The sequence below is a fragment of the Electrona antarctica genome (assembly GCF_951216825.1).
Source record: "Electrona antarctica genome assembly, chromosome: 21".
In the NCBI taxonomy this organism is placed as follows: Eukaryota; Metazoa; Chordata; class Actinopteri; order Myctophiformes; family Myctophidae; genus Electrona; species Electrona antarctica.
The window spans coordinates 18,078,442-18,095,137 of record NC_136802.1 but is presented as its reverse complement, the minus strand read 5'-3'; the positions used below and the strand labels follow the sequence as shown (position 1 = coordinate 18,095,137).

Sequence of the window (16,696 nt, the reverse complement as noted above, 5' to 3'; positions counted from 1 at the left end):
AGTACAGTATATAAGGCTTAAGTGGTTACGAGAAGAGGTCTTATAAAAGATCACACTCTACATTCATTAACAAGTGTTCATACCTTTGCTGCATGACTTGCAAAGAGCCCATGCAAGTAGAAGCGTAGACATTCCAAGAAGTACATTTGAAATCACCAACACAGTGATGGTTGGATCTTCATGTACTGAAATGAAGGCAGATTAGTTATAAGTTCACATTCACCACTTCAGATGAGAACAAGAAGCATTGTACACTCCGTGTGAAAGGCATGGTAACAAATAGAAACATTAGCTTAGTGTAATTCCACCTTTTTTCACCTTTTCTATCACAGATCTCAGTGTAGACGGTACAGTTCAGAGTCACAGAGTCTCCTAGCTCGACCGACTCAGACACTGGCTGATGGATGATAGCTCGAACGTTGGACCCTGAACCTTTTACACTGAGAATAGCCCCGTCTGAAAAGGTGATGGGAGCAAAGGAACGGATGCCCACACAGTAATATGTACCTGAGTCTGAGGGTTGTAAAATTGAGATCTGCAAATGATTTGTGCCCTTTACTGCAGTATGCAGTGAGAAGCGTGGATTGTCCTTGAATTCACCATGTAGATCAAAATTGTTTCCGGCAGTTTGATACTTATAGAAGATAGACACAAGCTGTGGTTTCTGTCCCAGTGTTTGCTTGTACCAACTAAAGATTTTAATTTGTGCACTAACACTCTTGCAGTACAAAGTTATATTGTCTCCAATGTTAGCTGATATAAGTCCACTGTCTTGATGGAGGGCTGAGGCTTGTTTCAGATGAATGGCTGTAAAAAATAGAAACCAATTTCAGATGTATCATTTATTATCATATGGCATATATTGTGTTGTAAATGTTTTATCGTAAAATACATGAAAGGGGCATTATGAAACACAAAATGGTTGCAAAAAAGGCCCAACTCACCCATTTCCCCAAAGAACAGAAATACGACACACAGTGTGAACTTCTGAGTTGTCATCTTCTTCAAATGTCTGCATAGAATGGAAAGAATGTCATACATACTCCTCTGTTCAGTGATCAAGGTGACTTTTGATTGGCCAGCCAGATCTTGTTTGAATTCGGATAAATGCCTTATTTGGGTAAAACGGACTACCTGTTTCATAGCATCCTAGTATGATGTTGCTTGCAAACATATTTGTGGAAGTATTGCTTTGTGGAGTTAGTTGACTTTCGATACTGTATACAGTAAGACCTGTCATCCTGCATCTTCACTTCAGCTACAGTGAAGCAGGGTCTTCTATATTGTACTTGAGATAATTAGTAAGCTAGCCTTATAATTACAACTTTCATAAGTATATTAAACCAGGTAGCTAAATAACATAATTTAATTCTCTCAAATGTTTGCAGATTAACTCGGATGATTTGTTGGCCCTGTAAATAGCCTAGGACTAAGCTGATGCAACAGTGTAAGCCTAACACTGTTAAGTATTTAATGGGGAAAATCCACATGAACTTCAAATTCATGTGCTCTTAGGGCTTTTCATCTGAGACTTGGTTGAACTTGGTCGAAGGTGCAAACTGCATTAACATTGATGATCAAGAGAAAATATTTATAGACACATGAGAGCCTGAGGTTGTTGTTTTTCTGGACCATGCTGTATGCTGTATCTGTTCTGACTACATGCAAAAGTCACATAGCCCCACCTGGGGGTCCGACGCATAGCCAGGGGGTCCGCAAAATAATATTTTTTTAAAGGAGCATTCAGTGATTTGGAACCCCCCCCCCCCCCCCCCCCGGTCTGCCCGGTAGATGTGCACATGCACACAGTGGGGGGCCACGCGACAAGTGAAAATCATTATCTGTAGCCTATACCTTTTAATTATATATTTTGTAATGTTTTGTTTTTTTGCCAGTGAATTATGGTGTGTGATAAGTGAGCCTATTATGCCATAATCATATTCCATCATTCAAGGGCTTTTGGATAGAAATTAAACTCCATGCAGTCACTTTCAGTTAAGAGTAGGCCTACATACTAGGCATCTGTGACTGTGACCAGCTGATGGTCGTTGACGCTTAATTGATGCATCAAGGAAGGCAATTATGTTTCTGCACGGTCAAATAGGTCTACGCCTTTTCTAAGATAGCATCTTAAATAAAAGTTGTAAAAAAAAAAGCATTGTGACTTTCAAAGGTTTTAATACAAATAGTTCCAATGGCATCTAAATGTAAGGTTGTAAGTAGCTTATCGGTGTTGTGAGGATGAGGGGGTACCTGGAAAAAGTTAGTCAAAGATTATTGTAACTTTTAGCTCACCGAGCTGGAATCGAACCCCGATCTCCAACTCAGCAGACCATGCAGGCAACAAGCCATGCCAAGAGAGCTAGCTCCCTTGGAGGAGTAAGTTACGGCTGGGTCTTGCAGGGTCGTTAAAATATAAACTGTGATAGAGTTCAGTTCAGTTCAGATACTTGCCATTAATATGGTTGCAAAGGTATTAATTGATTGCCTGAGTCCTGTGATGGAAGTTCTGGTCTGGTTTTGGTGAATATGAACACATTACTGCCCAACCTTCCAGGTCAGAGGGTGGCGCCAGTGCCAGCAAAATCCAAAACAGACAGACCATCATCCCCATAGCAGCGATGAAGATCAGCACGTCTTGGATTAATAGTTTCTACATCCATAGACCACTGTGCAGTAATACTAAAAGTTTATTTTTGCCAGGTCTGACATACTGCAATAATTAGTGGTACATGGTCAGTGACCTGTTGAATGGATTCAATAGATAAATCAACCTCACAAATTGGCCTTGCTTCACATAAGTTTCCACCAGTGGAAACTAAACTGTTAGCCTAACCACAGGAGTGTGGCTTCTCAGCTGAGACTTGGTTGAACTTGGTTGAAGGTGCAGAGAGAGAGAGAGACAGAGAGAGAGAGAGAGAGAGAGAGAGAGAGAGAGAGAGAGGTCTGAGGACTTCCTGTACCTCTCTTGCACCGCCTCCTGTCAGTTTTCCTCTGACTGTCAGTCTCACTGGAGACGTAAAATGACAGAGGAAAGAAAACGTGTGTGATAATATGCAAGCATTGATCCCAGGATAATAGATAAAACAAACCATGATACATTCAGTATAGTTCATATATTGTAGGACCAAATGACCTGGGATTTTAGTAGTTATTGCAGTTATTGATCATTAATACGTGTTGATAACCTTATCGATTGATTAACCGGTTAGTTGACAAGCAGCGTTTGACTGACCTCATGCCTCCTTCTATGCATGAGGAGTCCAAGCTGCTTCTTTTCACCTGACAGGGGGGAGTTTCCCTGGCCGCGTGGAAGGAACACGTTATTCCGACCAGTTCCTTTCCCCTCCATCAGGCGCCCTGGCTGGCCAGGGGGAGGTAGTTTAGAGACCAGGATTACTGCATGTTTTTGTGAGGGTACCTACCCTAGGGGACATGGGGAGAACATGCAAACTCCACACAGAAAGGCCCTTTCGCCAACCCCACCTCGGGTATGGGCACTGATGACGCAGAGGAGGGAGCACACCCCCAGCGCCCACAGCGTCTTCAGCGGGAATCGAACCCAGAACCTTCTAGCTGTGAGGCGACAGCACTACCGACTGTGCCACCGTGCCCCCACCTGGTGGAGAACTTCAGAAAAGAATTAGGTCAGATGAATAAATACAACCTACCGTGTTTGCAGGAGACACAGAGGAACCAAGTGAATGTCCTAAAAACAAAAATGTGTAAATTATTTTATTACATGATAATATAAAATACATTTAGTTATGGACTTTCAATCTCTGCTCTAACTCACCACTACATGTTTTCCATTTCAACTTGTAGATGATGGAAGCCAAAACAATGACTAGGATGATGAAATGACCAGTGCCCCACTCAGGAAATACACTTTTGTTGTGTCTGTAGAGATTTTTAACCAGTAAATACAGATTTTTATGTAAGGTTCGTTTCCCATTTGTAAGCAAAAGTATATTACTTTGTCAAGAACCCATATTACATGTAGATACAAGTAAATTTTTACACTCAACGTTTAGCTGACTGGATTTTGCAGTGTAGATGCAATAAGATTGTGTTATGTTGTTACCTGCTGTATTGTGAACGTTCAGCCTGGTTCCATTTCCATACAGTATCACCCCACATGAGGCCACAGCACAGTAGTAAGTACCAGCATCATTCAGTTTGAGGTTTTTCACAGAGAAGTTCTAGAAGCTTCCCTGTGTTGTGTTTGCTATTTCACAACGTTGGTCATGGGTGTACAAGTATACTGGTTGAGATTTGTCTGATTGTCTGAACCAGTAGACACTGTGTTCTCCCATACAGGACTCAGTGTGGACCGTGCAGTTCAGAGTCACAGAGTCTCCTGGCTGGGCTGACTTCTTTGGTGGCTCCTGGACAATCGTTTGGATGCTGGACGAGGAACCTTTAACAATGAGCATGATCCCTTTTTGGAACTGAATTTCAAAATACGCCACCATCCCACAGTAATACATTGCAGAGTCTGACAATTGTACATCCGAGATCATGAGGTGATTTATTCCTCCTCCTGAGACCACGAAGAAGCGGGGATCATTCTTGAATGTATCTGACAACGTAGCATTCTCTCTCAGCTTCATCCGTGATGCTAACAGCTCAGGTTTATCTCCCAGACTTTGCTTGTACCAGTGTAAGTAATGTATTATGTCATCTTGATAGAAGCAGTGCAAAGTCACGGTGTCTCCAACATCAGCCATTATGAAACTCTTCTGCTGTTCTGGCACTGATATCTGAGTCAAACTAACTGGAAAAAGAAATGTCATAGAAATATTTTAAAATACATTTAGTTTTTTATGGTTGTAGGTAAAAAAATATATATATATTGAGGGGTTTTACCTTCTTCCCATATAAGTAGACATATTAAATGTTGGATGATCTTTGATGCTGCCATCATCTTTAACTTTGTCTCTTGAGTGGAAAGAGTCCACGGGTGTAGAACAACATTTGAAGAGCTGTGGCTGTGTGTGTGATTGGCTGATCTTTTATATTCTTAATGTAATTGGTTCCCCAAATTTGTGGGAGGGGCCCATATATCATCAATCTATCCCAAACTTAAATTGCATGTTGCAGGCCGCACCTCCAAAAGCGGTTTCACTTCGGACCATAGGAGACGTCACAAATGTGACATGTTGAACTAGAAACAAGTCATCGGATCCCAATGACTTGCATTGGGCTAACCACACTTTGCAATTTCTCAAAATTGTCCAGTTTGTATAACTTTCATGGACTGATCAGCTGGTTGCCACGCTTTTCCCTGATATCATTTGTATGTCATTTGCAGACCTGCCTTGATTTGTGTTCCCAGTCTGGCCCTGTACAAACAGTATGTCTAACGTCTATGTGGCACTGAGATCCGAGTGGTTGGTGAGACACACACACAAATGTACATTTTGAACAAAGGCAGACAGCGATTTATCTTTTGCCACTGACCATGTTTTTTTCCGTGCTGTGCAGGTGAGGTTGTGTGGGCGCTCTGTAATCAGTCCATCGGAAATCACGGAAAGGGAAATTGCGACCACACAAAGCTGGGTTGAAAACGCAGAGGTAAAGCCAGTGACGTATCACGGCCTCAAAGCACTGGCGTAAACGGCACTTCTGCATGCTCCGCACAGTGCGCACACGTCATGCTCTATGACTTATTGGCCAACTGAACCGCGCCCAAAGTGTGCTCTTTTCAATTGAATGCCACAGACGAAAAACAGTCTAAGTCCACACTATTTATCCATAATGTATAAATGATAGATAAGGGGTCAGGACAACGAGGCCTTTTTGTGGAGGGGTCAGAATGAAATTTGAACTTAGACTGTTTTTCGTCTGTGGTACTCAATTGTATATAGATAATGATCAGAATCTTTAATCAGTCTTTATACCCCATTCATACGTACACACATGACACCAAAGCAATAACAGAATCAGTATCAACTTTGACATTTTTATTTTGTAAAATAAAAGATTGAAACCTTACTGTAGCTCTATAGCTAACAAGACTTATGGAAGGAACAGTAAGGACGTTTCGGCCCGAGAGCCTTCTTTTTACGCTGAAGAAGGCTCTCGGGCCGAAACGTCCTTACTGTTGTTTGCTGCTGGGGGGAAATAAAATAAAGCTTTAATCCTTCCAGGATACAACGTGAGTGCTGGTATTCTTTTCTATAGACTGTATCTTCCAGAACCGTGCACCCGTGACATTATGACGTGGAAATACTCAACCGAGTGCTTGCTTTTGCTTTCTTCTTCATGGTAGCTAGTAGTGTCAGTATATTGTGCAATCAATCCTCTTAAATAGAGACAAACAAACAAGCTGCTGTTGATGATTCAAAACAGAATGTTTTTCTGCTTCCTATTATGTGAATTACACACATACAGTATTGCCTTTAATTGAACTCATGACCTGTTTGTTTTATTCTCCCACTCGTTTTCACAGTTAAGTTTAAGTCACTTTTTACAGAACATTGCAGATTGGTACAACTATACTAGAAGAAAAACAGAGAAAATAATCATAAACATAATGGGCTTGGGGAATCTTCTTAACAGCCGCCCCCAAATCTGGCCTACCAGATTTGCCATCAAAGAGAAGATTAGTTTGCCCATGTCCTAATGGCAGGGAGCTATGAGGCAGGTGACTGGCCTCATGTAGGTTTTCCCTCCAATATCCACTTTAGCTGTACGTACTCGTCCATCCACCCCTGGGACGACCTTCCTGGTCACAATGCCCTGTGGGCAGCTGTGGGTCAACAACCATGACCACTGTGTCTAGGGCTTGGGGAGTCTTGTTCATCCTGTAAGCCGTAAGGAACAGTATGAAACCCCACCTTACTGAAAGATCTGACCATTACTCAGTAGCTGGCCCTAATTATTGTGATTTAGGTAGACTATCTAAATGGTCTCTATAGAGGTCTCTAGCTAAACCAAGGGGTGGTAGACGAGGATCCGCCGAGTTGCAGGCACGGAGAACATATGTCAACACAACAAAATATATTACACATACATGGCCCTCATTTATCAACGCGGTGTACACCCAAAGTTTATTACAGACACAGAGAAATATGTAGTGGATCTATGACGTCCTATAGCAGATTATAGAAACAAAGATAAGAACAGAATGAGCAGGAACAAGCATGCATCTCATATCATATTGCACATACAGTCAGTCCCTCTGATACAGTAGTGGACAGTCATGATTGGTATGATGGTATCATGCTTATGCAGATAAGTGTTTCGCCACTGAGTCAAGCAGAAAAGGTCATAAAATCATGACACTAATTATTATGACACTGAATATCAACAAGGGTAAAAAGGTGTATCACTGCACTGTGATCTGCTCGATGTAGAGATTATAAATCCTACAGACCTTAAAAAAGTAAATAAAAAAGAACACCCAACCATACAGTATACTGTATTGCAAAATAAATAAAATAAAACAATAATCAACACCATGTTTCACCTTCATTTTCATATGGTCATGGTCATGAAGTGCGGGTCATGAGTCATGACCCGAAAGAATAAGGTCACCGGGGCAGACCAAGGCACAGTTGGAGGAATCACATCGACTCACTGGCCTTGGAATGCCTCTCTGTTGGAGCTGTTGCCCCCTGTTTCACCTTTCACAGGAGGCTTTGTCAGGTACTGTACTAATGATCTTTGTTAATTTTTGACTGTGCGTTGTATCTCTTTCATTGCAGCAGATGTGTATCTTTAGCAGGAAGTGGGCTATCAGCATCATCTGTGCTTTCACAAAAACTTACGTATAAAAATCAGCCTCACAAATGTGAAATCACATTAAATAGCTATTGCCTATGCTACACTGGGGAAGAATCGTAAGATGCTGTACGTGCACATTGAGCGTATAGTTCCACCGATGGAAACTATAAACAACTGTAACCACACAGGAGTGAGAACTGAAACCTTCAGCTGAGACTTGGTCGAGCTTGAAAAGTGCAAACCGCATCAACATTTATGATCGGAAGGAAAGTATTTATAGACACGTGAGAGTTTAAGGTTGTCCTTTTCTTATGCTGTGTCTGTGAGGTATAATCATAGCCTCATCCCCATGTTCAAACAACTGACACATGTAAATGAATTGTTCAATGGCAATTATGAATTGTAAAATGTTCTTATAATGCATTTTGTCCTTCAGGTCTGTAATTAAGCATACATTGAATAATGGGTAAACTGTTAGGACAAATAAGAAAAATCTTAAATATCAAAGCAGATACAGCTGAGAATAGATTTCCATCAGATTAAACATGCTAAATAAATATGACAAAATTGACTTTGCTGTTCTATAGAGATGATGATTTTTCTTTAAAGATTGATGGGCACATTCATCTAAAAATACAGAAAGAGAGAGAGGGAGGGAGGATCCTATCTGAGGACTTCCTGTACCTCTCTTGCACCGCCTCCTGTCAGTTTTCCTCTGACTGTCAGTCTCACTGGAGACGTAAAATGACAGAGGAAAGAAAACGTGTGTGATAATATGCCTTTATGAGCATTGATCCCAGGATAATAGATAAAACTAGAAAAAGTGCCCTTCTGGGCACAGGTCTCCACCAGGAGGATAGGACTGTGTGAGATGTTTGGCAAAATGTTTAGGATTAATATAAACATGTTTTTGAAGCATTTTGTTCCAAAAATGTGTTTTGCAAAAATCAACCTGTTGGTGGCGCTATAACAGGCCAATGTGAAAAGGGTGGGATATATTCCTCAGCCTAGTAAGAAAATGTGTGAAAGATTTCACGTAAATTGCATGCTGCGTTCATGATTTGAGGCTTTTGTTCAAAACGGGGCAATCTTGCAAACTGTGAAAGCCAATTATAGCCAATTAGGATGGAATATGAAATATCGGAAACATCCGACTTGAGCACATGACCATAGAGATACTGTGTAACGATTTGTGAGATTTTTGGACAGAATCTGGAGGAGTAATATCAAAAAATGTGTTTTACAAAAGTCGGCCTCCTGGTGGCGCTATAAAAGGCAGATGCGGAAAATGCAGGTCAAAGGTTTGTCCTTGGCCTCTAGGGAGTGTGCATGCAACGTATCACGCAGATCGGTGCAGTTTTAGGTAAACAATGTGAAAAGCTGCCTCATGGTGGCGCTATAACAGGCCGTTCTGGAAAATGTGGGGCAGAGGTTCATCGTTGGCATCCAGGGAGTGTGTGTGCAAAGTTTGGCATTGATCGGGCCAACGGTGCCGGAGATTAGCTGGTAACGGACGGACGGAAGGACGGACGGACGGACGGAAGGAAGGACACACACACACACGGACGGAGTGCAAAACATACTCTCCCCATGCCTTCGGCCTGGTGGAGACAACAAACCATGATACATTCAGTATAGTTAATGTATTGTAGGACCAAATGACCTGGGATTTTAGTAGTTATTGCAGCTGATTAGGGATGGGAATTGTCGATTCATTCATTAATTGATCATTGATACGTGTTGATAACCTTATCGATTGATTAACCGGTTAGTTGACAAACAGCGTTTCTTTTTATTTTTTATCTGAGAATATTAATTTCCCTCAATGTCTAACTTAAAAATCTACATTTTGCTGATACAGAAACAATGCAAAAGGCATATCATTTGTTTTTTTATAGACAAGACAGACAAAATAAACAAGACATAACACAAACACCAGACTATTATGCATAATGAACGAGTAACAGACCAATTATAATGTTAGAATAATTACAACAGTACAAATACAAACAATGACAGTGCAACAGTTTCGAAACATTAACAACTAGAAAAAGTGCCCTTCTGGGCACAGGTCTCCACCAGGAGGATAGGACTGTGTGAGATGTTTGGCAACATGTTTAGGAGTAATATAAACATGTTTGCCTTTGATGGCAATTGGATGATTTGAGGCATTTTGTTCCAAAAATGTGTTTTGCAAAAATCAACCTGTTGGTGGCGCTATAACAGGCCAATGTGAAAAGGGTGGGATATATTCCTCAGCCTAGTAGGAAAATGTGTGAAAGATTTCACGTAAATTGCATGCTGCGTTCATGATTTGAGGCTTTTGTTCAAAAGGGGGCAATCTTGCAAACTGTGAAAGCCAATTATAGCCAATTAGGATGGAATATGAAATATGGGACAGATCCGACTTGAGCACATGACCATAGAGATACTCTGTAACGATTTGTGAGATTTTTGGACAGAATCTGGAGGAGTAATATCCAAAAATGTGTTTTACAAAAGTCGGCCTCCTGGTGGCGCTATAAAAGGCAGATGCGGAAAATGCAGGTCAAAGGTTTGTCCTTGGCCTCTAGGGAGTGTGCATGCAACGTTTCACGCAGATCGGTGCAGTTTTAGGTAAAACATGTGAAAAGCTGCCTCATGGTGGCGCTATAACAGGCCGTTCTGGAAAATGTGGGGCAGAGGTTCATCGTTGGCATCCAGGGAGTGTGTGTGCAAAGTTTGGCATCGACCGGGTTATCGGTGCCAGAGATTAGCTGGTAACGGACGGACGGAAGGACACACACACACACGGACGGACACACGGACGGACACACACACACACGGACGGAGTGCAAAACATACTCGGACGGACACACACACACACGGACGGAGTGCAAAACATACTCTCTCCCCATGCCTTCGGCCTGGTGGAGACAAAAAGAGTGTAGAAAGCAGAGCAGTTACACAGTGGAGTCGAGATGACTCGATCATAATAGGGTCCCATATATGTTCAAATGTTGCTAGTAAAACAAGGTACAGTAGGTGTCTTCCACTCTGGTAGAATCATTATTTTAGCTACCAGTGTACCGAGCATGAGCGTCTGCTGAACAGAGTATGGCAGCGTGAGGGAGGCAACGGAGCAACCGAACAGGGCAGCTGGAGTAACTATGGATAAGGACCACCTCACCCCCACACCCAAGAACAGAAAGAGAGAAATAAAACTAAATTATGTTTAATCGTGTGTTGATTACAAAGTCATGCATTGTTCAGCTTACAAAGTAAGGTTATGGGAAGCTGTAATATCTGAGAAAGTAAGGAAGATATTTGTTTACTTGAAGTTGAAGTGACTAAATTAGCCAGAGACCATTTTAAACTGTAGGAATTGTTTTGTGAACTCTCATAATAAGACATGGATTTGAATCCCCACAAGATAGCAGTGGTATCAGTTCTATTGTCTAACTCCAGCATACACTGTATCATTCTCCATTATGTTTCTCTGTGTTCTTGATCGGCTCTTCTTGCTGAGACTGAGAGCAGCATAATGGAGGTTGTCTTCATTCTGTGACTTGTATAACAAAACAATATGAAAATCAGGATCAGAGGAACAAGACCGGTGCCTGGTGGAGACCTTCAGCAAATAATTTGGGTCAGATGAATAAATAGAACCTACCGTGTTTGCAGGAGACACAGAGGAACCAAGTGAATGTCCTAAAAACAAAAATGTGTACATTATTTTATTACATGATAATATAAAATACATTTAGTTATGGACTTTCAATCTCTGCTCTAACTCACCACTACATGTTTTCCATTTCAACTTGTAGATGATGGAAGCCAAAACAATGACTAGGATGATGGAAATGACCAGTGCCCCACTCAGGAAATACACTTTTGTTGTGTCTGTAGAGATTTTTAACCAGTAAATACAGATTTTTGTGTTATGTTCTTTTCCCATTTGTAAGCAAGAGTATATTACTTTGTCAAGAACCCATATTACACGTAGATACAAATATTATGGTACATTTTTACACTCAACGTTTAACTAGATGCTGAGAATAAGATTGTGTTATGTTGTTACCTGCTGTATCGTGAACGTTCAGCCTGGTTCCATTTCCATACAGTATCGCCCCACATGAAGCCACAGCACAGTAGTAAGTACCAGCATCATTCAGTTTGAGGTTCTTCACAGAGAAGTTGTAGAAGCTGCCCTGTGTTGTGTTTGCTATTTCACAACGTTGGTCATGGGTGTACAAGTATACTGGTTGAGATTTGTCTGATTGTCTGAACCAGTAGACACTGTGTTCTCCCGCACAGGACTCAGTGTGGACGGTGCAGTTCAGAGTCACAGAGTCTCCTGGCTGGGCTGACTTCTTTGGTGGCTCCTGGACAATCGTTTGGATGCTGGACGAGGAACCTTTAACAATGAGCATGATCCCTTTTTGGAACTGAATTTCAAAATACGCCGCCATCCCACAGTAATACATTGCAGAGTCTGACAATTGCACATCTGAGATCATGAGGTGATTTATTCCTTCTCCTGGGATCACCAAGAAGCGGGGATCATTCTTGAATGTATCTGACAACGTAGCATTCTTTATCCTCTCCATCCGTGTTGCTAACAGCTCAGGTTTATCTCCAAGACGTTGCTTGTACCAGGTTAGGAACACCATGTCATCTTTTTGATAGAAGCAGTGCAAAGTCACGGTCTCTCCAACATCAGCCATTATGAAACCCTTCTGCTGTTCTAGTGCTGAAAACTGAGTCAAACTAACTGGAGAAAGAAATACCATATAGAAATAATTAAAAATACATTGTTTTTTAAGAATGCATGTTTGTTATGGTTATAGGTAAAAATAATATTGCCGTATTTTACCTTCTTTCCATAGAAGTAGACATATCAAATGTTGGATGATCTTTGATGCTGCCATCATCTTCAACTTTGTCTCTTGAGTGGAAAGAGTTCACGGGTGTAGAGCAACATCTGAAGAGCTGTGGCTGTGTGTGAGTGGCTGATTTTTTTTATATTCATTGCCATCTGGCTGTAATTGGTTCCCAAATTTTGTGGGAGGGGCCCATATATCATCAATCGATCCCAAACTTATATTGTATGTTGCAGGCCGCACCTCCAAAAGCGTTTTCACTTCGGACCTTGATGTTGAACTAGAAACAAGTCATCGGATCCCATCATCCCAATGACTGCACCCCATGACTTGCATTAATTGGGCCAACCACACCTTGCAATTTCTCAAAATTGTCTAGTTTGTATAACCTTCATGGACTGCGCGATCAGCTGGTTGCCATGCTTTTCCTGGCTGTCATTTGTATGTCATTTGCAGTCCTGACTTCAGACATTCTCCACAAGCGTGTACCACTGCACAAGGACTTTCCTCAACCACCGATCCGCCCGTAATGGCCAGGCCCATTATACTGATAACATCAGGGATCCCCATACTGTATATATATATATGGTCACAAAAGGGACACAGACAGACAGATAAAACGGGTGCTCTGATAATGGATATAACGGGTATTGCATACTAGGATGGGGGTATGTATTCCGTTTTCTAATTATTCCCAACTTGCATCGTTCCCATGTCGGCCGGTGACCGACGGGCACAGGTTGAGTTGTGTGAATTACACACATGATCATATTGTCTTTAGTTGATCTCATGACCTGTAGTATACTCACTCACTAATTTCACTGAAACATAAGCCTAGGCTCAAATACGGAGCCTCCTAGGGGACATACTGTAGTGGGTAGATATGTACTCAAACGGCTCCTTCACATAATTCTCAGATTGCTAAACTATAACCTAATTCCAACAGTAGCCTACTTTTATTATGAAAGCATGTTTATCCACTATTGTATGAGAAAACAAAAGTGGCTTTGTTGTTTACATAGGTCTACAGTAAACTGTCTTCAGTCTCAAAATGACTGTGAAAATCGATGTAGCTATTACAAGTGCAAAAGTAAAAACGGAAAGGGCCTTACAAGCTTAGCTTGAATTGATCACCATTTTGTAAAGAGGATTGCAAGTACATGTAAAGCTGGTATATAATATAACCAGACTAGTACATCGGCACTGTTCACTACTTCATTTACAAAACAAAACATAAATAGTTGAAATATGAAGGTTTCTGTCCCACAGCAACAATACTTTAACTTGCAGTTGCTGTGCTATAAAAGCAATCATCCCAATATTTGGGATGATTGAAATTTAACCTGGTGAAATATCTATTGCTTCTATTTTCTGCTGGTTTTGGTCCCAGGGTAAATAGTAGTAATGTTTATTTTTTAAATTATTTCAATCTAGTTGGTAGGTTCATTTGGAATGTTTTCAATATACTGTACATGTTGCATTCTTGCACTCCTCATGAGTAAATTAAGTCCTATATGCCAAGCCTTTAACTCAGGACATGTGACAATAGAGGGTATGCGCATGCATAAAGTGAGTGGTAAATCGAGTGGCAAAGTGAGTGGCAAAGTGAGTTTAACGTTGTTTAAAGCAATCAGATTGTGAATTTATGCAGACATTGTCTGCCTTTTGTTTGTCTCTGTATTTGTATGTTTTTTTATGTCACTATGGACCTTGTGTCTTTAATAAAGTTTGATTGATTGATTGATTGAGATAGGACTTTTCTGTTTGGATGTACTGTATGGGCTGTCAAGGCCAGAAAGTAATTTTGCCACTCAGTATACGTTCCCGCTTACTTATGGGTATGATGATGATGATGTCACGCGTATACCCTCTATGTGTCAAAGGAAGTGTCAAAGGAAGCTTAGCTGACACATAAACAGTTCCGTAGATGGTTTTGGGTGAACTAACAAATACTAATGGAATTCATCTTCAAATTAGACATAGCAACAATGACGACCTGGCTCTGGGTGGCGTCTGTGATATATGCAAACTTGGGTAAGTTGAATTAGTGCTACACAATTAATCGCAATCTAGATTCAGACAGCTATGCAATTTCATTTTGTGACGAATTGTGAAGAATCATGCAGCACTAGTTGGCTGTCCAACTCATTTTAGTTGCTCTTATGTTTTTGCTACAAGTGAGAGACTTTAAGAGAGGTTTAAGTCAAGCACTTTGATGTTGTCTGTTTAAAGCTTGGCTCCAGGTGCCACATTTTGAATGTAGTAATGTTCAGCAACTACAGACTAAAGACAATAAATAATTTCATGGAAAGAAATGAGAATCGTGTGAGAATTGTGATCTCAATTATTTTGGAGGAAAATCGAGATTCACATTTGAGCAAGAATCGTGCAGCACTAAGTTGGATTCAACCACTTTATTAATGAATTCATTCAACCACTTAAACCCTCTACAATTAGCTCTGCACTTGGTCTGCTCTTTTCCCCCCTCTACACCAAACATCTTCACCGAAGGTCTACAAGCTTCTGTAGATTGAGCTTGAATTGACTATTTTTGACGAATGTTCGTCTCTGAATAGGGATGCTAGGATAGTGAAGAGAGGAACTATTTTATAGAAAAAGAGAGAGGATCCGGGCACTTCATCTTCTCGCCCTGATGAAGACCAGTTATGGTCGAAACATGTTGGCTGTTGCCTTTTAATTAAATAAAGGCTATTCCTCTTTTTAACTTTGAGTGCCCAGATCGTCTCTCTTTTTCTATGCCTTGATCCCGTTTGATCCGTGTGAGCACCTTTTTAATCTTTTTTTTTACCATAGTCACTTTTATATCTCCGGTGAGCACCTGGTTATTCCTGTTTTTTCTCCAGAGGAACTATTTTGTTGGATAGAATATACCCTCATATACCCTATCACCCACACCCAGTTAAATATATCTGTTTGAACAAACTTTTGGTTAATCTCATTGAATCCATTTTCATGCGCATAATGCCCATATGAGTGACTTAACATGCTGTGTTCACCTCCTGACAGCTTTGACACAAGCCTCCACAGTGAAACCACAGGAAAGGCTTGTCGTAGTGAATGTTGGGGAAACTGTGGTTTTGCACTGCTTTCATGAGGATGGAAACAAAGGTCCATACTTGTCCTGGTACAAGCAAGGCGCAGGCGATACACCTAGGCTGGTATCATCTCGTATGAAGCGCACCGTGGATGTGAAGTTGTACCACGAGTTTGAAAATGATCCTCGTTTCTCTGTGGATCCTGGGGAGGGAGTGAACCATCTTAAGATCACAGACGTGCGTTCTTCAGACTCTGCCACATATTACTGTGGGACATCCTTATATATCGTCGAGTTTGAAGAAGGAATAATGCTCCTTGTTAACAGTACTGTTGTCCAACAGTCATTAGTGACTTCAGTCCAGCCAGGACACTCTGTGACTCTGAACTGTACCATTAAAACTGAGATTTGTGAAGGAAAACACAGCGTCCACTGGTTCAGAAGCTCAGGAGAATCTCAACCTGGAGTCATTCACACCCATGAAGGCAGCTATGAGAATTGTAGGGGAAGCTTTGATACTGAATCTCCAACACACACCTGCATCTATCACTGGTCCAAGACTAACTTGAGTCGCTCTGATGCTGGTACGTACTACTGCACCGTGTCCTCTTGTGGGAAGATATGGTATGGAATTCGAACCACGTTGGAGATCAAGAAAGATGACTGTTGCAGCCAGATGAGGGCGCTTGTGTTTCTCTCCATCAGCAGAACGGTATTTGTGTTCTGCTGCATCTTCACCTTGACCATCTTCTACATGACCAGAAAACGGAACAACCCGTGACGCCATGATAACATGTGGACAGACAATTTTGAATGTTTTGTCTCTCACTTGGTTAAAGCTTGATTAAAAAATAATTTTACCTGTTTGCAATTGCTTTATTATTATACATTCTAACTATTTTAACACTCTTCATAATTGTCTCCACCAGGCCGAAGGCATGGGGAGAGAGTAAGTTTTGCACTCCGTCCGTGTGTGTGTGTCCGTCCTGCCTTCCTTCCGTCCGTCCGTTACCAGCTAATCTCCGCCACCGTTGGCCCGATCCATGCC

The 16,696-nt window shown here is 41.3% G+C and overlaps 1 protein-coding gene across 2 annotated transcripts; it reads right to left on the bottom strand.

Annotated features, from left to right (window-relative positions):
* Positions 1–11,046: 11,046 nt before the first annotated feature.
* On the bottom strand, positions 11,047–12,686 carry LOC306913681 (uncharacterized protein). 2 transcript variants are annotated; one of them, XM_079490490.1, is made up of 5 exons: positions 12,587–12,686; positions 11,792–12,484; positions 11,509–11,613; positions 11,384–11,421; positions 11,047–11,278 (listed from the first exon to the last, which is right to left on the bottom strand). In XM_079490490.1, the coding sequence occupies exons 1-5, from the start codon at positions 12,642–12,644 to the stop codon at positions 11,162–11,164; spliced, it is 1,011 nt and encodes a 336-aa protein (XP_079346616.1). In that variant the 5' UTR covers positions 12,645–12,686; the 3' UTR covers positions 11,047–11,161. The 2 variants fall into 2 exon arrangements, with proteins under 2 accessions (XP_079346616.1, XP_079346617.1); XM_079490491.1 differs by having other exon boundaries at positions 11,047–11,272.
* Between the last annotated feature and the right edge of the window lie 4,010 nt (positions 12,687–16,696).

Coding starts and splice junctions, on each gene's coding strand:
- LOC306913681 (XM_079490490.1), bottom strand. CDS start 12,644: ATGATGGCAGCATCAAAGATCATCCAACATTTGATATGTCTACTTCTA. Junction 12,485..12,586: donor TCTACTTCTATGGAAAGAAG/GTAAAATACGGC, acceptor TTCTTTCTCCAG/TTAGTTTGACTCAGTTTTCA. Junction 11,422..11,508: donor GAAATGGAAAACATGTAGTG/GTGAGTTAGAGC, acceptor TTTTGTTTTTAG/GACATTCACTTGGTTCCTCT.